This window comes from Triturus cristatus, chromosome 7 (genome assembly GCF_964204655.1).
Source record: "Triturus cristatus chromosome 7, aTriCri1.1, whole genome shotgun sequence".
Classification (NCBI taxonomy): Eukaryota; Metazoa; Chordata; class Amphibia; order Caudata; family Salamandridae; genus Triturus; species Triturus cristatus.
This window is the reverse complement of record NC_140590.1, coordinates 1,000,053,512-1,000,076,547: the sequence shown is the minus strand read 5'-3', so window position 1 is coordinate 1,000,076,547 and position 23,036 is coordinate 1,000,053,512. Positions and strand designations below refer to the sequence as shown.

General features: G+C 42.4%; 1 protein-coding gene across 3 annotated transcripts in view; it reads left to right on the top strand.

Moving 5' to 3' along the window:
- The window catches only part of ACSL6 (acyl-CoA synthetase long chain family member 6), a 410,748-nt gene that overhangs the window by 310,429 nt on the left and 77,283 nt on the right, over positions 1-23,036 (top strand). For all 3 annotated transcript variants that reach the window (XM_085618041.1, XM_085618042.1, XM_085618043.1), the window contains exons 16-20: positions 1,762-1,850; positions 2,246-2,362; positions 3,521-3,664; positions 8,421-8,522; positions 21,833-21,904. In XM_085618041.1, coding sequence (XP_085474167.1) covers positions 1,762-1,850; positions 2,246-2,362; positions 3,521-3,664; positions 8,421-8,522; positions 21,833-21,904 — 524 coding nt within the window. The remainder of the gene's footprint in view (positions 1-1,761; positions 1,851-2,245; positions 2,363-3,520; positions 3,665-8,420; positions 8,523-21,832; positions 21,905-23,036) is intronic.

Genomic DNA, 23,036 nt, shown 5'->3' with positions numbered 1-23,036 from the left:
GGCGGCAGTGGTCGGGCACTTCAAGACATATCAGAGACATCTTTGTTTGCTACACCATTTGTTGCCCTGCTAGCACATGACAAAGATGTGCCTGGGGCATCCTGAAGATTAGTTGCACTTAGCATATTGCTTGCAATGAAGAGAATTGCCATGTGATGGATGAAGGGCCCTTTACCCACACTAGCAGAGTGGTTCACAGACCTATCGTATTGCAATACCCAGTCAGACAACTACAACACTCTCAGGCTGATAAGCTGCAGACCACAGAATATCTGGGAACCATATCAGGCATGCCTTAGGCGTAGAGAAGCAGATGAAGCGGAAAGGGAAGAACAAGATGACACGGGGGAAGGTTAAACCCATAGCGAGGCATATGGATACATCTACTTGCACTCAAGCATAGGGACAGCAGGGGCTCTTGGGTATGCAACACTCGAGAGTGATATGTAAACGATAAGTGATCATGGTTAGTTATCCTGAATTAAAATGTATCGCTCAATGACTCTGGGAATGTTTCTCTTCTTTTCAAGAAGTTTCCTCCTGTTAATGTGTGACAAGGTGGGACAGATACAGCTACTGTAATATTTATATGTGTAAAAATGGAAAAAGAAAATGTGGTTATGCAAATACAATTACTCATGGATCTCCCTACATATTAGCTGTGACCACTGAAGGCACTTCATAATGCTGGAGAGCCTATTTTCAGCAGAAGGGAAAGGAACTCAGTTGGAATTGTTCCCCCTGCTTCCAGTATGTGAGCCTATGGAGTTTCAGACCGTTTGTTTGATGTGCAAGGGCTTAAGAAATCTTGGATCTTCATAAGGGTGGTCTTCTCACTCCATGCCATCACGGACAGCTTGTTTCCAGCCCAGTGCTAGTTATTTACAAATCACTGCGCAGTTCGCTCTGGTTTGCATTTAGTAATTAAAGCATGCAACCACTGGTATGCACAAATACTGCTGTGGTGGTAGAGGAGATAATGGTAGAGGTAGTAATGCTGTGGGTAATGGTGGTTGTGTTTAACGATGGTAGTGATGGTAGCAGAAGAGGTGGTGCTGGTAAGGACTTGCAGTACAGTCTTCAAAAACAGATAAAAAGCCTATTGCAGTAAAGAAAATACTAAAAAGTAGATTTTTGTACAAAATGCATGTGAGGGATAAAGAATCGATTGTTTGATGGTTGGATGTAATTTTCAGATGTAAAAGAGTCCCTTTTGCATTGCAGTGTTAACACTCCATAGCAAGTTGAATGATATACGAAACAGCCAAAAGCTGGGTGAAGCAGAAGTCCACTATATGTATATTTTAAAGAATTGATAGGAACATGTCTTGCAGACATCCGTGATCTGTAAAGACAGACCTAAAGACGTGGACTGCAGACTTGTGTCTCGGTGGCATGAGCCTATATGATAATCTCCTCTGTCATGCACACTTTGGTTACCCCTTGAATATCTGCCAGTAGTTCCAGAGTCAACGCTCAAAAAGTGTATTTGGGCACCCCTGATGTGGAACGACTCCCGCGAGGAATCGGATGCAAGTCCCTGGAAATCTTTTTATGTCCTTCCAATTAATGATTGGTCGATTCTCTTTGGATGTGGCTTGTTAATTGTTTGGTGCTAAGACATGATTCAGGTCATTATATGTGCCTTAACATGAGGAGTACATAGAATGAATAAATACATCCTTTTCAGTTCATACACTGTATAAAATCCATATAACTGACACAGTGTGCTGAACAGTGACCCATTGCATTTCTTTACAGGTCATGTTGGAGCGCCCTTGCCGTGTAATTTAATCAAACTGACTGATGTGGAAGAGATGAATTATTTTGCTGCTAAAGGAGAGGGGGAGGTAAAATTAATCAATTTTATCCAATTAATCACAGGAATAGAAACGTCGATTCAGTTTATTTTTCCATACAAAATCTGAGGCATTAAGCTATGCATTATTGTTGGATGGTATGCTTTCAGGGACAGGCTTGCGCTTTTTAAAACTGCATTGAAAATTTGGATCCAATGATACGACGTGCAAAATTAATAAAAAAATAAATGAGCACGTTTGCTGTGTAATAGCATTCAGCAGTCAGCCTTTTAAGAACGGAGGATTGAAACGCCTTTCTAATGAGTTACAACAAATGGCACTCGATGCAATATCTTTTTCAGGAATTATTTGGATTTTTTTTTTAAAAGGGCATGCTTGCTGATGTTGCATCAATGCAATTGGTAAAATCCCTGTGTCTCTTTCAGATCTGTGTGAAAGGACCAAATGTCTTCAAAGGATACCTAAAAGATGCAGAGAAGACAGCAGAAGCTCTTGACAAAGATGGCTGGCTTTACACAGGAGACGTGGGGAAATGGTTACCTGTACGTACAGCATAACAGATCAGCACTGTTGTTCTCAGTTGGCTGTGTCTGTGACGATGGAATGTGCCACTTTGAGATTGCCATCACATACAAAGCAGAGCATCTAGGAGAAGGTCTAATCCTAGTTTACATTGAACTAGAAAACCATAGTCTCACTAGTGGATTTCTTGCTTTTTTCTTCACTGTTTCATTTGCACCACAGGTGGAGAGCAGGAAAGGGAGAGACTGAATGAATGACTAAAGATCTGTATCTAGGGGCAGTGTGGCTATATGAAACTGGATGCACAGTCGGCCCAACAACACAATAGTCATATGGAGGCTATAGGCTACTAAACTACACTGCTTGGAGGTGCTTCTTCACATATATGCTTCTATATGGAGGAGCTTTCACAGGGTCATAACAGAGGCCACCCCTGTAGACCCTGGTTCGTAAAAGAAAAATGGGCTACCAGGTTGGATGAGAAGGGTACGATGGTTAGCTGGTAAGATCAGTGGATCCCTTGCGACATCCTCCCTCTGCCTCAGTCCTCTTTGTGAATAGTAACCACCTGTCCTAGGATACAAATATCTAATGATACATTCACACATTCCAGAGACCTAACTGGAATAGGATTTTGACCTCTAGTCTCTAATCTTAGTAGGTCTCAATATTGAAATTATTTTTTTTCAATGAATTTGTAATTTCTCAAAATCAACTTGGTAAGTTGTAAATCACCGGGTACTAAGGCAAAAATAGTTTACATCGTCCCCTAAATGTGTAACACAAATATCACAGCCTCCGAGTCACGAAAAGGTCCCAAAACAGTTGGACAGGCTAATGTTGCTACACATTTTTTTTAAATCTGCTCACAAATCTGGCCGCATTTGCAAGAAATGACACAGAACCCTTCTCAAGTTTTAACTGTGGTCACGGTGCCACAAGTCGAGGCCTGCCACTGCCACAAGTGGACCCGTTCATTGAATGCAAAGATACAGGAGCCTCCGCAGTATGTTGTGTGCCTTTGTACCAATAATGGCTGTGACTGAACATTGCATTCATCAGTTCTTCCAAATTTTATAAAACACAAAATTGATCGCTAAAGCATCAGAAATATGTATTGTTAAAATGTTGACATTCACTGTCACTTTTATCTCAACTATTGTTCTTTCTACCAACAGAATGGGACACTTAGAATCATAGACCGAAAGAAGCATATCTTTAAACTTGCTCAGGGCGAATATATTGCCCCTGAAAAAATTGAAAATATCTATATCCGAAGTGAACCTGTGGCACAGATATACGTTCATGGAGACAGCTTACAGGTAAAGTCTGATTCTTCTAACCAGATATGTATACTTAATTATAGTACATAATATAATGTAAGATACGAATAATATACTACTATATGCTTGTTTCAAAATAATGTACATGTAACAATTTATTTTGGAGAATAAAAGAACAGGCAATCACATTAAGTCAGATCTAAACTTTTACAGCAAATGGCCTACTATTTGTCTAGTACAAATCACCATCAAGTCTGGAATACCTGGGTCATTTGCCAATGTTCATTCTTTTGAATCTATCAGCAAAGTTTAATATTGTGGATTCCTCAATTTCAATCCACTAGCTTTGCTCCCTTGTCAACATCTCACAGTCTTCCATAAACGAATTCACCTCATTTCTTGACATCTGTTACAATGAGTACATCTCTTCAAACATTTCTCTGGTTTGGCCCATTGATGATTCAGCATTACACAGAGCTCATCCGTGTTCCCTGTCCTTCTTAAAGTATGCATTAAACCTTCCACAACTAACCCACCACCTGGATTTAGCAATCATTCAAACATGGATGATAAACAAATCTTCTTATGTAACAAAACTTCACAGGTCCTTTGGAACAATCACAAAAAGCATCAAGCTATTTTTTTTTCTAGCCAAGAACGATCCCATAACTCATGGATGTAAAACTGATGATCAAAAGGTGCTACTTTTAAAATGAACTGTAACTACAGAGCCACTCTTAATTCTGCATTACAACTTACATACAAATCAACCTTTCAGCAAGGCTTTATTGTCCATTAAAGTCACGCAAAGAGAATCATATCGTCAACTACATGTTTTCAAGAAACTCCCATTTCTATCAAAGGGAAATTGATTCTAGGAGTATTTTTAAATTGTCAGGTTGGCTATTGTAATTAATCCATCCCTCATATATCGGTAACTGTGCCCAACTGAGTAGAAAGAATATGCCACGCGGATCCAGAACAAGCACACTGAGATCGTTTCACGGGTTACCTTCTGTGGTAAATCTTGTGCTATCTGTATGAGAAGATTAACGGTGCTACCTGCTTTATGCTGTGCTCGCCACATCCCTCTTAACATGTCCAGCTGAGCAAAACTTGGCTTTTACTATCATGGATGAGTTCGAGCCCCCACCGGCACTTCAGTTTACTACGCACAAAGGGTCGAAAAACAAAGCAATGCATGTAGTAGTTTCCTTGACCATTATTCTAAAAACTTCTGCTTATTGAGCATGTTTGCAGAGAGCTGGCCAATGCTTTCTCAACCTTATAAATATGGTGCTCACCACCACATAAACCTCATCCGGAAATAATGGCTCTCTTTACAATACTAAGCACGGAGCAGCAGGTATTATATCCTGTGACGGAACATGGACTGGACTCACCCACACTGACATGTTGAGTAGTCGGCTCTCTCAGACCAGTGCGCAATGGCAACCCCATTACAACAACCTGGTCATTGGACTCGCTAAAAAAACAAAGTACTTAAAAAGTTTTTTTTTCCGACCCTGGGCTCAAATTAAGATTCACTCTCAGGAAACATACCTACAAGTAAGCAATTTGTCAGCCAAGTAAAGTAATAAAGACTGTTTGGCTCAAACTGAGTTCAGCAAAATAAAGTTTTAAACATTCTGAGTTCAACGATAAAGTGGAGGTTGAGATAAATGGGTTTAACTGTGAACCAAAATCAATAGGGAAAAAGGTTAACATGGTCTGAAAAATATCTACACTGAAGACTATAGGAAGAAGAGAAAATGATGAAAAGAATACTAAGGTGCTGATGAGGACAAACACGTACACATATGGTAATTTTGTACGTAATCCTGATTTTCGAATTTTTCACATTTGAGCTCATTTTAAATTTAGTGATAAGCCCATGTTGTGTTTAATGAGTTTAGCTCATACGTGGTGCAATAACAATAATTCCCACTGTGGAAAAAATATGTGGCTTTACCACCAACAAAAGGTTTGATGAATGCACTTGACAAGCCAGGAAAAAAGGCATGTTAACTGTTAATTCTCATTCGTATTTGCAAAACGCCAAGGCCCCCAATCTATAACTTTTCCAGAAAATATTGCAGAAATGGCTTCACCGATATTAGGATTCCCCAATATTTTTAACATCTATGGAGAAACCAGCATTAGCATGTTTTTCCGGTGGTCATTACAGCAAGACTACCAGCATTTAAAAACCCATTTGAGATATGTTCAAAAAATTTCAGTTCTGTGGTATTACCTGGTCACCTCTCGGTATTACAGCTAAAACTAGTTGCCAGAAAAATTCCTATTACTGTGGAGTAGAAACAATATCATGTATCAGAATTACTGTACATGTATTTCATCTTGGAAGCATTACAGGAGGTTTAGACTCTCTCACTGATTCCTGGGCGAAGCCAAGCACGATTGGTAACTGTACTGTAGTTTTTGCCGTCCGATTTAGCTCTGGATGAGTCCTGAAGCACCTGGCATTTACACTGGGACCCTGGTAAAAAGAGAACCGACTTGCAATGCATGTGCTCGGACAATGATGGTTGGTTTGGCCCATTGAACAGTTACCTTCGGATGTGAGATTGTTTAGTTTAGCCAAACAGTCACCAGCAGTGTAAGCCCCAAGGCTTTACCTTGCCATACCATTAACTTTTAAGTCAAGTCAAAGAAACTTTATTCGGCCAACCTAGGCCATAAAAGCAGATAAAACACACACAGTTAAAAAAGGAATACCAAAACTTATCAATTCAATGTATTAAAAACACAAACTAATATTTCATATATCTGTATCGGACAATCAAAAGGTGTATGGCTCGGAAAACACAGAGACTAAAAACGTAAGCCACGCAGAAAAGTGCAAAATAGTGCAGTACATATGTATCAAACCACTAGTATAATACAATAAACCGACTCAAACAACACAGTGCTAAAAAACGCCAATAAGTGACACAAGCGAACAGAACCCAAAACTAACACACTTAAGCTACAGGCAGTTTTTCCCCTTGTCTTAAAGCACCTGATAGAAAACTGGCAACTCCAAAATACATCAGAGAGGAGGACAGCATTTGCATTAACTTGTCATTTTTACTTCAGCGCTTACCATGCCCTATTTTGCCATTACATTGGATTCCATTACAACACCTAATGCTTGATGGTTGTGATCAAGATTGGGGTAAACGGTGAGAGTTGTTGATAGGGCAAGGGTAAGCTATGGTGTAGGTGTTGGAGTAAGACCAAGTGGTGGTCTCAAGATAAATAATGACTAAGAAATGGCAGTTGAGGAAAAGGTGATGAGGTAATGGTAAATGTGGAAGTGGGAGAAGCAGTAGTTCAGGTTTACAGAACAACTTGTGTATATTTTCCAAAACCGCCCGTGCTTAGGTAATTTAAGTTACCTCTATGTACATCCAGTTTAGTTGCACACAGAGTTGTCAATGAGTAGAGAGAAATGTTTCTTTTAATGAATACGTTCTGTTTTAGTTTAATTATTTAAGGTTACAAGTTTAAGAGGGTAATTGTGGCACGGATCTGCAGGTTGTCAGCTCACCAGTGCGACAGAGGCCTCTGCACACCACAGAATGGCCCACTATCATTATGGACCCCTTCCAGGTGGGGGCCATTTGGCGGTTTCACAGGAGCACTTTCGTCAAAAAGTTTTTGGTGGCAGCTGCCATGTTATGGTGTCTGGTTGTAAGTTTTTATGTATTGCAGAAACACAATCCCAAATCATGGGTTTATTGCTACAAAATATCAACTGCCTTGACTCACAGGAAGTACTCCTCCTGCATGTGGCACCACGGGTTCGGCGGAACTCGAAATAAGGCCCTTAATATCACAGAACGTGGTAAACCCTCCAGGAGTTCCGTTAACATTTTTGAGCAGGGAGTGATGCCTAAAATGTATTCTACTTTTTTGGGAACTGTAAATACTTCTTTGTCGAACATTCTGAAAGTAAATGACGATTACAACAAAATAACAAAAAAGCACAATAGGTGTGGCTTTAACGTACTAACATGCGAAAACACAGATCTGAATTTGTCAATTACGTTTATAGATTTAGCATGCGCACATTCTGTTTACCACATTAAAGCTATTTTTATTGTTCTTGCCCATGGACGAGTAAACAGCAAAAAAAAAAAAAATTCCAATCAAAAATGCACACAAAGGTAAATAATTGAATGCGCTTAACAGAGTGATGACTGGGGGATCAGTTCGGATGTAGCACTTCTTAGAAGGCGGAATGATACACCAAACAGCCAACAGCATGCAGTCAGAGAGAAATAATGCTCTGGGAGGAGCCAAAGCTTACGCATATGTATGTGAAAGTGCTGGCAACAATAGTTCAGCGGAAGCTGCACTGTCCACCCAGACCTTAAAAAAGCACTCCGCAGATATCTAAGGGGTCTGCCAGTTTAAGAATATTTCCAAGACCCTAATCTGGAATTTTGAATTGAAGCTCAATGTAATCAACAGAAGACATTCTCTCAGTGCCACATGTTTTTTTAGTCATTATATACTTTGTCAGACTTTAGAACTGTCCCAAAAGGGCTTAAATGAAGCACTGTACCCCCACTACAAATATTTAGGTTTCTCTGAAAGAAATCTGCGATGTAGTCGACAATAACAATGTTTTCCTTTTGTTTTATCTGTTTATTACGATACAATTGCCATTTTGAACTGAGGAATGTAATAAAAACATAATATTATGATACGAGCTTCCTAAAAGGCCACGCCTAATCCTGATTCTCTCTTTAGTATTCATATTTATATTTTTGTATTTTAATTGCAGGCCTTTTTGGTTGGCATCGTTGTTCCTGATGCAGAAGTCATGCCTGGTTGGGCGAAGAAACGAGGATTTGAAGGCACATACTTAGAGCTCTGTGACGACAAGGTATAATTCTCCGACGGGCACATGTTTATTGCATTTGGCCTTTGCCTGGAAAAACGTATCTTGAGTCAAACACAAAATGAACAGTGTGTGAAAAAGAAGTCACAGGCACGTAAATCAACTCACAGTTTATCAGTAAGAGAACTGCGGCAATCTTGGCTTGGTTCAGGACTGTCATAACAAGCACTGGCAAAGCCAGTCCGTCAGAGAATTGCATAAGCGATATCGCTTCTTCGATGATTGGCAAGGGTTTGTGTGTATCAGTAAATGAGTACGAAAATCAGTCTGTGGTTGGATGGATTAGTGAGAGCTGGTTGGATGAATAAGTGACTGAGTGCACGGCTACTTAGTGAGCGCGTTCATGGGTGGATGATGCATGATGGGCAAGTGAGTGAACGATGCAGACAGGTTACACCAATTTTAATGGTTCAGGACTCAGACAGCAGTATTAACTTTATAAAAATGCCACAAATTAAAAGTATTATGGCAGGGTAGATAGGCACTCGGGCTGGGCACCATTATGCCAACAATGGCAACTATTTATAAAGAATTACCATCATTTGCACCAGTAAAGTGCACAAACAGGCTGGGTGAATATAATTTTCCAAGATTGATGACCACTATGCAAGTGCAGGCATTACACAGGCGAGGGCACAACTGTGTTAAGGATGCTCACAGTATGCCAAGAATTAGCATCATTATGCAAGTTCAGATTTTCTCTGCCGATCCGAGTCCTTAATGTAAATTCAGATTCGCATCATCACTCGTTAATTCTGTGTTTAGATTTGACCAATTTCTGAGTAATATTTGGTACATATTTAAATGTTCCCCTTCACTCAGTAATCCTTAGCACATGTACTAGTTACCACCATGATTCATTAATCTTGAATGCATGGTAAGAGTTGCATCACTGAGTAATCCTAGTGTGAAATCAGGTTTGGCCTCTTAATGAGTAATCATGAATAAATGTTCACATTTACACCGTTATCTTTTCACAACCAGCTGATTGGGCTGAGCTCTTCCTCACCAACAGTGTCCTATAGCCCCAGGCAGGAGAGAAAAAGGCATAACGACGTAAATGATTGAAAGATGTATATGCCGTTTGAGCACTCTGCTTTGCATAATGGACCCTTGAGTGTGGTATACACCATACTGGTGATACGTCCAGCCCTGCACAGCCTCTGAGCCACTGCTTCCTCTTCCTGACAGCAATAGATTCATGGTAAAGGCTCTGTGCCTGCCCCTGTACTGCTCATCCCTGGTGATCTCATGGCCTGAGACACCTCAGTTCCACAGCCCCACTCAACAGGTCCACTATGCAAGACCACTTGGAAGCCTGAACTCAACCCCAATCCAGGCCTACCCCTCTTGAAGGGTGAATGCGTTCAACAACAGAAACCCAGTGCACATTCCATCATGTCACCACAGCAGATTCAGCCGCAACAAGAGTCCATTGTGCCCCCTCCTTCAAGGTGCTACTTCAGGTCCACTCTACCACTGTTCCTGGAGGAGACTCGGGGAGCTGAGGCAACAGACCTAGAGGGACGCTCCTAGAGAGTACCGGAATACCTTCTGTGAGTTGAGCTGTGATACTACTGACATGTTATCAGCTGCACAAGTCCTTCTGATGTTTGACCAAAGTTTCTTCTCAACAACTCCTATCTATGCAGGGATTGAAGAAGGGAGGCACAACTAGTGAAAGATCCACCCAATGAAGACATGCCAAACATCCCTCTCCTTCTCCCACTGACACTAACAAAACCAGCCCATTGCCTGCGCCACCCTTGCACAGCATGATGAGAAATATCCAAAATCGAGATCTTTAGAACATAAGAGCCTATCAGCTCTCTGTTTCTGTCCCTGGGAAAACTTCTAAGGGGCCTTCATTCTGGACACAGAAGTCTGCCATATCCCTGTTATTTAGGTTAGGAACATCCCCTGCCCTGATTGACAGGTAGTTGCTGTAAACAACACTTGACATTCACAACCCGACCCCTTCCTCCAGCAGTAGAACTTAATCTTCCCTGTAATGGGCATATTGTTGAAATAAGCATTTGATCTGCAAGTTGGCGGGCACAGCAATTATCTCCACTCAGTAGGGAAGCTCAAAGTGTAAATTTCATTCGTGAGAGACTCCGGAAATTTTGCTTTATATACACATTTCTGAAAGAATTCAGGTTGAGTAACTCTGACCTTCGATTTTAATGTAGACACAGGAATTGGTTTACAAGCAACCATCTCCAACCAAAAAGCAAGTTTTGTTTCCACTCAAGATCTCAGACTATGCCATAGTCAAGCCAGAAGAGATGGTGAACTATGCAAATATCAAACCCTTAACTATGAAGACCCAACATCCCACTGTCAATGCAAGGATCAGCAAATACAAGCTGACACTTCTCTGCCTCCCATGGACTAGCAAAAACCTCTAGTTAGAAGAATTTTATCCATTTATCTTTACTCATTCATTTGTGCCATTCTACCAGGTGTGCCCATGTACCACCCTCGTTCGTAAAAACAACTCCCGGCTCTTCTGATTTGGCTAGTTCTGCTAGCGTCCTTGGTGGACTCCAAGACTCTGTCTCTTCTAAGTATACGTGGCTGTTCCTCAGAGGGAGAAGAGAGAGTTAGAGACAGAGACTCGATGTCTATTCTACTTCATCCCCTGTGTCGAATTGTAGAAGCACTCACTCCTAAGCCCACATCCTTGATAGGCATGTACTCCTTTCTAAAGCCTTTTTTACGAGGCATTCAGATATAACCGTGGAGGCATCAACCTTCGTCGGCTCCTATAGTCTAGGATGTTAGATGTATTTCCTCCACCTTCTGGGGCCATTGGCTGGATGTGATCCTTTGCAGCTAAATGGCCTGTCAGCCTGTGCCATTGAGAGTTCTTGGCCTGGTTGCTGCTAATTGGGTCCTGCAGCCTCAGACACTGCTGCTCCTACTACAGCCCCAAGAAGAGGGCTTATCTGTATTCAGAGGAAACTAGTGCGCTGCCCAGAAAGAAGTGAGCAAAATTGTGAAAATCATTCTGGCTGTGGATGCTCTTTGAATCTACGAGGTAAGACTTCAGTCAAAGTGTGTTACTATATTGCTTACTGTGGACACGGGGAAATGTAATTGTGTTAGCAAAGCATGGGAAACATTCCCTACTACACCTTGAGCTGGTCACTCCCTCAGTCATGACTTCTCTGTTCTCGAGAGCGGTAGGACCTGAGTGTTTTACCCGGTTTCATACTTCTAAACCACTTGTTTTTAGCCTGCAATTTTTTTTAACCTTTTGTGTATCTTTACTTTGCTGCTAATTTCTACGTACTTGCTCGCAATAGTATTTGCTGCTCTGCACTTTGTAACAGTCCTGGTCTGCCGCGGCTGATAAACGCCGATTGGGCGGAGGGCTGACGTTTTTCTTCTGTGGGCTCCTCACTTCCGCCCTGCAGTTTCCGCTTTCTTTGCGGCATTAGCGGTCTAGCCTGCCTATAAAAGCAGATGCTAACCGACGCGTGCAGCACACGCACGCAGCGGGGATACCGCTGGCGCGCCCGTCAGCGTCCGGTGCTGGCCATAATGTCCAGTTTACCGCAGGCAAGTCCATTCTGCTACGCTGCAATAGGGACTCGCTGCTTAAGTTCACGCAATCACCACCATGTCAGTGTAATGTAGCTGACCTGAGCTCAGCGGTAGACTTCTGCTGCAATAAGTGCAGCTGGTCTCTTCCTCAGGCTAGAGTACCCGTCCCTGTGACCTTCCCTGCTGACAATAAGGGCAAAAATACTCTAAAAACTCAGGGCATTAAGGCTGCTCTGGTAAACTGTCGTTCCATGCAAAAACATGCTGCACACATCTATGAACAACTTCTGGATGAACAGCCTGATTTTTTATTTCTCACTGAGACATGGCTTTCTGACGCCTCTAACCCTACTATTTCCATGGCCATCCCTACGGGCTGCAACATTCTTAGGAAAGATAGATGTAGAAGGAAGGGGGGCGTTGCCATAATTTATAAGCAGGATTTAGACTGCTCACTGCTTTCTACTGAAACCATTGACTGCACAGAGTATTTAGGTTTTCGCTGTATTATTTCCCCTCAACAGCGCATCGCTGGGTTTCTAATCTACAGACCCCCAGGCGCTATCAGCAATTTTATCATTTCACTAAATTCAGCCATTTCCTCTTTGGCCCTAAAATATAACAATTGCCTTATACTGGGTGATTTTAACATTCATATGGATAACAATAAAGATCCACAGGCCACTCTCTTAGTGGGGACGTTGCACACTTTTAAGATGCTCCCATCCATCTCTTCGGCCACTCATGAGAAGGGTCATACTCTGGACCAAATCTTTCATAATTTTGATTTAAAGGCCGGTCTGCCACTTCCGATTATCTGGTCCGACCACTTCCTGTTAAAATTTGATAATCCCCACTCTGTCACTGCTCCACCAGTGTTTATTAGGCAAATAACCTCCAACTATAGGGCATTTCACAAAATATCTGTCCCTAAGTTAGCAGAGGCTCTCAATCGCTCCATACTTATGTTGTCGAGCACCGCTGATCTGGATGCTCTTCGAAAAGATTCTTGGCTTCGTACCAACATCGAGGCTGCTGCCACGGTTGTTACCCGCTCTTCTAAAAGGTCAGCCCTCTCGACTCCCTGGTTCAGTAATCTCCTTATAGATAGTAAAAGGAATCGTAGGAAAAAGGAACGGAAATGGCGCAAATCCCACCTTCCTGAGGACAGGAAGGTTTACAAAGATAGCCTAAAAACTTACCATACGCTTGTGAAAAGAGCTCAAATTAACTTCTTTCAATCGAAGATCGATACTGCCCAAAATAAGAGTAAAAACCTTTTTGGGCTAGCCAAATCCTTTATTTCACCGAAAGCCTGTTCTAAGGTAGGGCCTTGAACAAAGAAATGGTCAAAGCAGATTGCTCATTTTTTTCAAACATATCTGAGGATGAGCTGAACTTTTATAATAGTGTCAATAGCAAATTTCACATCTTGGATCCCCCACCCCTTCTTGCCTTCCCTGAGCTTCAGCTGGATGAATCATTGTTCCTCCTTCAAAGAATTAAGTCGGGCTTCCCTACCGACCCCTGTCCAGCTCACATCTTGTCTTCGGTCGCCCCCACAATCAACCCGATTGTACACCAGCTTTTTAACACTTCTCTTTCCACAAGCATTATGCCCAAACTGTGGAAACACGCTAAGATTCTCCCTTTGATAAAAAAAGACGAATGCTGATTCCATGGATCCCAAGGAGCCTGCTAATTATAGGCAATCTCCCTGCTTCCGGCCTGCTCTAAAGCTTTAGAAAAGCATGTTAAACAAAGACCTTCAAAAACATATTGAAGATGGGAAGCTTCTTCATGAATCCCAGTCCGGATTTAGGGGTAATTTTAGTACTGAGTCTGCTCTGCTGGAAGTGACAGAATTCATCAGGGGTAAATTAGACGAAGGAAGCAAGGCCGTTCTGATATTACTCGATTTGTCAGCGGCCTTCGATATGGTCCCACAAGAGAGGCTCTTAAACAGACTTAAAAATATCGGCTGGGTGGGACTACCCTCTTGTGGATGTCCTCCTATTTGGAAAACAGATCCCAGGACATCTGGCTTCCACCTTTCTCCTCCCTGGTCCCTGCCATCAATGTTGGTGTCCCCCAGGGCTCCATTCTCAGACCTACCCTCTTTAATATTTAACTTTCGCCCCTGGATTCCTTGGTAGAGGAAGCGGGCGCCAAGATTATTTCTTACGCTGATGACACTCAGCTTATTTTCTCGTGTGATAAAGCCTCTGACTTTGACGGGGCAAAGGTCAATTCCTGCCTCTCGAAAGTCTTTAACTGGTTGAGGGTCAATCAGCTCAAGTTTATTCCGGATAAAACAGAAGTGGTTTTCTACGGAAAACTAGAAACACCCAATTGAAGGTCCTGGTGGGCCAAGGATGTGCCACCCCCACCCGCTGATAAAGAGAAAGTAAAAAACCTGGGAATAATCATAGACAAAACATTGTTGATGCGTTCTCAGTTTCAATATCATTCTGGTGCATGCTTCGGCATACTCTGAGTGTTAAAAATAGTTTTGCCGCTTCTACCGCTGGAGAGTAGAAGGATTGTCATGCAGGCTCTTGTGACATCTAAGCTAGACTACGTCAACTGCCTGTACCTTGGTCTTTCTAAATCCTTGACCCAGTGTCTGCCAGTGGTTCAAAACGCGGCGGCCAGAGCCATCGTGACACCAAGACCTAGAGCTAGTATGACCCTGATTCTCAAATCTCTACACTGGCTCGGTATTAAAGAGCGGATTGACTTTAAAGCTATGACCATCTTTTTTAAAGCCTTTCACAAGGCGGGAGCTGGGTACTTAATTAAATGATCTAATCCCTACTTTACATCCAGAACCTTGTGTTCTTCTAACGCCAATCTGGCCATTGTGCCCAAAACTCGCCTTGCTCGTACTGGCAGTAGATCTTTTGGCTTTCTGGGTGCTAAACTATGGAATAGCCTGCCGGAGTTACTGAGGCTTGACAAAAACCTACTTTCTTTTAGAAAGACTCTAAAAACATGGCTGTTTAATCAATAATTGGCTTCTTCCACTCATTTTCTCCCCGCTATCTATGCGTCAGGACACTCTAGCTTGAGTAGCTGTGCGCTTTATTAAATACTGTATTTCATTTCATTTCCATATACAACTTAAGCCAGTTGTAGTTCAGTTAGAAAAATATTCCCATCAGGGATGTGGACAGCTTACAAGTTCTGGTCATTCTTTAAACCATGGTTCTCAAATGGTCCACGGAATGCCGGGAAAGTAAGTGAAAGTTCCAGTTAAACTACTGTGGGCCCAGTAGCAGCTAGCATGTAAGGAGGGTGGTGGGGGGCAGAAGGGCGGGGGGACAAAAATAAAATGAAAAAGCAAGTGTAAAAAAATCCCACTTATCTTCCCGATGTGATGTCCTGTTTCACGATTGGATCTTTTAAATGCAGGCAGGCTCCAGGTAATTGCAGTAACCAATCCTGGCGCTGCTCTCATTCTGCAGCACCAGGACTAGAGGGAGCATCCTCTCTCGCTGCTCCCGAGGACACTGGAGCCCTATGCTGTCTCTAACCCAGCTGTCAAAGACAACTGGGTTAGAGAGGTTAAAACTGCACATGTCTGGCTGCCTAGCCCAAAACGAATGGCCAAAAAGACATGCCCATTTTAAAAATAAGTGCCTTGTCTATCACTGCTTTCTGCTGCTGCCTGAGTGGCAGCAGCAGAAATCAGAAAGCCCAAGTACCAACCCCTCTCCCACACACCCTCAGTCCTGACACTTGACTTGGGATGGGGTTTTTAAAAATAAAATGGTCATAAATTAACTTTTATTACCATTTTGTTTTTCCATCTGGAGGCAAATTTTTAGTTGAGTGACGCTCCTCCGCCTTAACGGAGGAGCCACCCTGGTGTGGGTAAATATTAGAGAGGACGTATTGAAATCCTTAATTGGTATGCATATGTAACACTTTAAAGGTGCTTATTACCTGTAGGGCAGTGCATCCTGTAAGATCCATCATGCTTCAAAACATTAATTGGGTAATATACTGAGGCTATCAAAGCAAGTATTACAAAGACGATCACCTTATCATATCAAAAGCTTGATGAAGCATCTGCTTTATCAGTCAGACTGTTCTACTTTCCATTATGAGCGATGTTTTCAGATTGGGTGACTCTCTTTGAAGATTTTAAATTGATGGGGGAAACATCTGGACCAAAGTATCAGCATTCGAAAGGCTTGGGACCATACAGGTTCTGGCCAGTAATTCAATATCCAATGCCACTCGTTTGCTTTAACACCAATCTCACCAGTTACATTTCAACACTACCAAAATGCTCCAACTCCATGAACTATTGGTCACTATAGTTTATGCCTTTTGATGTCATCACATTTCAGAAGGTTCAATCTGGAATAGAGTAGCAGAGGATTGTTGCCACAGGCAGCTAGCTTGGCCTGGGACGTGGGGAATTAGGCAGACTGGGCTGAGAAAAGATTACATTGAAATGATGGGGGTCCTAGAAAATGGAAAAAGGGTGTGGTTGGTTTGTGGATATCTCTTGGTTATGGATGTGTCCTCTTTCCTGTGTGAAAACCTCACGGCCAACAGTAATTATCATTATCAGACCCCATTTGCGGCCATAGGGCAAGAAGCGGCTGCCTGGCCTCGACCATGAGAGTTAGGGTCATTTGTCTCTGATGTCTTGAGGTCCGTCCTACTATGGCTCTACAAACTGGGCCAAGTACAACCCTTTCAGCACTGGACTCTCAGTGGCAGTGATGGCGAGCAGTCACAGGCTTAGGGAGGTAATATGGAGTGCTTAAGCTCAGAACTCGATCTTCCAGCAGTACAATAAATGATCTTCCAAGCCAGTGATTTTCTTTATAAAAGAAAACAACTTTATTACACACAAAAACTAGATACTACGCAAGTAACAGGAACAAGCACAGTTTAGTCAACTGGGCACTGAGGCTACTGCCATCCACTACTCTCCGCCCAGGTTCCCCTCCTCCTGTAAACAAGGCACTTCTCTACTATGGGTAAGAATAGCGCTGTTAACATGAATCAGGCAAGTTTATCACAGTTCTCATTAGTCTTTGGTCCCTCAACAAAATGCAGGTCTTTAAAGTGCAGTGTTGGGGTCTGTAGTCAGCCGGCGACAACCTGCCATGTCGTTCTTGCTTCTAAGAGAGAACGCGCTTACCAATTTGCAGTACTTCAGTTTTGGTGAGGGTATGGTGCGGGGCAGCGGCAGTAGCCAATGTCAGACTCAGAGGCCCTATGGCCAGGAATTTCAGCTAACTTTCAGATGGCTCCACAGGTCGAGTATGATCAGGTTCACCATCCTGCCAGCTTCTAGGCGCTGGTGGTGCTGAGTAGGTGCACATGGGCAGTGCCATTTTGTTATGTGCTTCACAGCAGCATTTCACGAGTGTAGTAGCACTTCTAGGTCACACAGGCACGGGATGAGCCATGGTCATGCTTCTTGGTTACGGTGACACAAACGTCAACTATTCCGAGGTTCCCAATTCGAACCACCACTTGGAGAGTCTGATGCCCACCGACACCGGGGCATGCAGATGACTCTCCTTCGTCCTCCTTTCTCTGCCGGACCCCACTAGCACTCGTGTCCTGCAGCTTCTGATTCTTCCAGGACTGTAACATCGCCTGCAGGTTTCGCAGGCTTCTTGCATCTCTCAGCAGGAAGGATGGCTTCTAGACACCTCAGGATATAGGACAGCTTCTTTTAGCAAGGCAAGACTTCCTGTGATATCTATTAATCCCAGGGAAGCTTGCTGTAACACAGACACCAGATCTGGTTTCACACCAGTCCCATGAACACTCTGCGGAATGCTCCCTTCTTTGGCCATATAGAACTTGGAACCGGAACAACAAGGTGGTCATTGGCTCCCATGTTTTTACAGTAAAGCAGACAGGAGATCTGGATTCACTGTCCTCACTTTCAGAATCAATTTCTGGTAGTTCTCCTTTCAAATGTCTTTTTGGCAGGATATTCTTCAGAAAGCGTTTTCCAAACTTTCTAGAACCACAACCCAGTTGTTAGAACGACAAACTTTTGGGAACCATTTATCTTTAATGCACGTGGTGGGACAACCTTTTATGTTACTAAAACATTATGTGGTAGCGCACTGTCTTTTACAGACAGCATATTTTCCAATGAAATGGCCAATAAATGCGCATTGCATTATTGATGCAAGCATTGCTGGGCCCAACCTTAAGCAGGCAGCCAACCCCGTCAGCGGTCAGCCACTCATGGACTCTCACTCTACATTATTCCTTTTTTAAATCTTTTTTTTCAGTCCCTTGGGGCTCCCACAAGAGCACAGGAGTTTACACTTTCTTTTGCGGGTCAGCAACAAGCCAAATCATATATATTGTTTTCTTTTTGGCCCTTTGGAAGTTGCTCTGGTACAGGGATCCAGACAAGGGCTAGGAGGTCAGGTTATCCCTACCCCACCTCTTGTTTTTTTAATTGATTTTTCACACCTGGGGGACCGAGTCCCCTGTCCTGTAACAGTGCCCACAACATTTCTCCTCATTTTGCAGCCAGTGAGACTGTGCGCAAGGTCCTGCTGGGCCACTTTAGACTGAGCTGGCCCATCAATCCGAATGCTTTATTTTATTGTATTTTCATGTGCTGCTAGATATTTCTATTTTTTTAAAAGCACACTTTGAGTAAAGATCTAGCTTTCTGCCAGATATGGGGTAATTCTGTTCAGCTGTTTTCCCAGTTGCGCTTTTCAAGCCTCCCGATGGAAACTGCATGAGGGAAATAGTGTTTTGGGATCCCCCTTTTCTCAGCCCCCGTTTGATGAATCACCCCAAACCTTTACAGGAAGGAACTGAGGTAGATGAACAGTTATAAAAAAAGTTTTGTCAAGATTCATCGAGACCAAGTAAGGTTGCGCTTTCACCCCCTATTTAGGACACCAGAGCACCCAGGGACTCGTGTGCCCACCGTACCTTTTACCCCCTTTTCTCTAGATTGGGACATCGGATGAGACCCCTCCCGAGCCTCAATCAGCTGCCCAAAATCTTAACATAGTGTAAATATTCTCTCCCACTAAGGCGTCGCTAGCCTAACCATACCAATTGTTTTTAATTATTTTTAAATTGCGCAGTGCGCTGCATGACCATCTGTGTTAAATTCACGTGTGCCTGTTACTTATTCCAGACAACGCATGGCACACCCACATGTGTGGCTAATACCCACACAGTGCGCCACATGCCCAGCCTTCATGGTGGCCATAGCTGGCTCTTTATAGCATGCAGAGTATAGATATGTCAAAAACCCACGTTTGCTCTTCACATCGAGCTATGTTACTTATTGGACCTCACACGAAGTTCCTCAGCTCCTTTGCCACGATAAGTCGGAGGTGTCCATTATAGGCTGCAAGTCACTATGCGCATGCAGCATGCCCCACTTTATCGAGGCAAAGCATACAATCACTGTGTTAGTCATCCAGACAATGACTATAGCACCTTCGTAAGATTGCATTTTATGTTGCTTAAAGTAATATGTACATCTTGTCTTGTCTTTTCTTCTCCCACAGGTTTTTACAAGTGTCCGTAAATACGTCGACACTTAGACCACACACCTTAGCGCGTGTGTAGGTACTTCACCTTTTTTTCACGTGGCACTTTCCACTTTGCCACTCACTAGCCTCACCTACCAGTCCTGAAGAAAGCCCCCACCATATACCTTTTCGCTGGCTGAAACATGTAGACCACTCCCACTCACATAGTCAACTAAGAACAATAATTTCCTACTAGTTGCACCACACATTTTTTAACCATATCCTGAGCCGCCACTAATAAAGTTTTCAAGGAAGGACTCTCAGAGATATATTTAAGAATAATCCACGTCACATCACACATTCACACCACACCAGCTCCGCTGTAATCAGGCGTAGTAGCACAACCGGGGGGCATTCGGCCACCCGGTTTGGACCCCAATGATGAAGCATGACACCAACCAGGTTGGTGTGTGAGGGGTCTTTTAAACAAACCTAATGGGTCCATGTACTAACCACAATAGTGATTGTACCATACCAACATAGTGGGTTCATCCACATTTGTTTAGTCCATCATTATACTGGGGATACGGACGCACCCCACATTTCCCTTGCTCTCTTTGTTTTCCTATAAGATTCATCAAACGACACCAAAGTTATTAGCAAGATAAAAACCGCTCTTTCGATGGAAACTTGTGTATAATAACACTGGGCAATATATGTATATTGAGCTATAGATATAGAAACACATATACATAAAGTCAGATCTAAACATTTTAGGCAAACAACACAGCTTTGCAAGGAAAAGTAGTTTGACAAATTAATTTGAGTGGCAAGGTGCTGTTTTTTTCTGTGTCGCCTACTAGTACATTTAGCAGTTGTGTTGCTGGGCAAAAGGAAGTGCCAGGACAAATAGAGCTGGAACACGTGCTCCACCTGGGTCCTCTTTAGAGAGGCCATTACATTTTACAGGTTCCTTTGCTGCTCATGCTGGTATTCATTAAATAAAGCTTTGCCTGACTGCCTCACACTACTGAAAGCTCCGCATCATTGCCATGGGCCGTGGTCAATGTAAGGTAAATGGCCACTTTGACTGCTGCTGGGGTAGTAAAATACAGCAGTTGTCTGTTTTCAATGGGTCCTGGTGCCACTGCACCTGCAGCACCAATGCTATCTATGTCCCTGCTTTAGACTGACCTACTTTCTGCGACGTGCTGCCAGCTGTCCTCATCTTTCTCCAGACAGCTGAAAATCATCCAAGAGGAAACTGCCGGCTCACCCCCCGACCTCATCTTCAGCACGGTCTATACCGAAGCCCCAAAAGGTCTGGACCAACCGATCTGAAAGTCATGGCTTGCACACGGATCTCAGGAGCAGCTAGGTGTTATATGTCCTAGCTGGTTACATTTATCTTCTTCTAAAGATGTTCACTCTGGTCTGGAACTTGTATAATCATGTGAAAGATACAGCAACCTAGCACCCTACCCTGCCTTCGAGTTTTGCAGAACAATTGATATTTCTGCAGAATTTAATGTTGGTTTTATACCCCATGAAGCCAAGCCTTTAAGTTGATATGCTACGTGGGGTAAAAATTGAGAACTGTAATGATATGCCAACGCTCTAGAAATTTAAATAACAATATAAAATTAAACTATGATTTACTGCAAGTCTCACTGTTAAATCTTGAAGCCCTAGGTCTGAAATTTCAAAGTGAATTTGCATTTTCATATGTTTTTTCTTTGGCTGAAAAAGTATTTACTTCTCGGAGGAAAAAGCGTGATAGGCAGCACATGGGAAAGGAAGATATTTGATGACCAAATGGGAGAGTGAACCGACTAGGAGAGGAAAATGAAAGTGTGGAAAATGGAGAAAGGGAATGCAGTGGAAGAGGAAACGGAAAGGGTTTAGGTTAGTGGGGTGGGGCAGGGAGAAGAGCTGGAACATGAGATGGAGACAAGAGGAAGATAGAGAGGGAATGAATTTTAGAAGGAGCTGAAGGAGGAATTTACAAATACCGTAAATAAAGCTATTGCCTTGAATAAATGGCTCTCATTCTCATGTCATGACACAATCTCAAATAAACTGTTCTTGTTCCATAAAGTACATATAGTTCCCTGTATGAATGTTTTTTCCATCAGATATATTTGCTCTATGTTGCTTACGGCAGCTAAAGGTTCGCTTGCACTTCTTAGTTATATTACACAAAAACCTACCATTTGTGAAAAATGTTTTTTTTTTTTTACTCAGGAACTTAAAAAAAAAATCATGGAGGATATGGTGAGGTTAGGAAAAGAAAGCGGTCTTCACTCATTTGAACAGGTAAGACTATTGCACTTATATGAGGTACTGGTGCGGAACATGCAGTGGGAAGGTATGGCTTGTAATGTTTGCTGTATGACGATACATTCTCCTGATCATTTCCTTGCCATTCCATAAGCTTGTGCAAACTGTATATGTTATGGTGTTTTTAATAATTTTAGAAGTTTCTATTTGAAGTTATTTACAACATAATACACTTTCAAACAAGTGAAAGGTGCACCATACAACAGTTCCAATCAGTATATTAGAGTAGCCAAACAATTCAGAGCAGATTTCAAAGATGTGTTTGAATCTTCTTTTTATTCAGTCACTTTCACACATAATCAAGCTGTACAGAAAACAACCAACACGTTTCATCCAAAACATTGGACTTCTTCAGGGCAAACGTAAAAACGATGTGCAAGAGGGTGGGACATTAAAGGCACCCATCCAATTGCCGGCACTGTTCGTGGTCTTGGCGCGTCTGGTAAACCGCATTCCACAAATTAACATATGTTTACAAAATCTTGGAAATTCTGTAAGAAAGCAGATAAATTAAAGCCATAGTTGTGAATTAATACCAAAAAGTGCTATTCACTAGTTATGGCCAGGACCACAATTCATACCGCGCATAACAGACATGCAAACCATAATTCACTCTCTAGATGCAATGCTCTTAACCTCACCCTCAATGTGACGGATGCAAATTCAAATGTCATAAATAATTTTACAAATATCTTTGTACTCTTAACACTATGAAAGAGACAACTATGAATTAAATATTCATTACTGTTATTTAATTACCTAGTGTTTTAGGTGTTGTTACTTAATGGGAAAAATATTGTGAGGTCTTATGCATTGCATTTGATGTATAAGTAATGGTTTGCAAATCTGCATGTTTATATGTCTGTTGAGACAGTGTTTTTTAACTTCACTTTAACCTTTTTTCTTTTATTTGTGAATTTTTAGGGGTTTTTGGTCAAGAGTTCTTTGCACCCAACCAACCATGGGCAGAAAGTACCTGCTACACGCAGCCTTTCTTTCATTCAGCTTCAGGATTAGCCATAGAAACTGGCCTGCAGTCAGGCTATTCACCAAATCGTCCTCAAGCGGTCGAACACCACTAGGCATGGTCTTTCATCATGCAAACGGG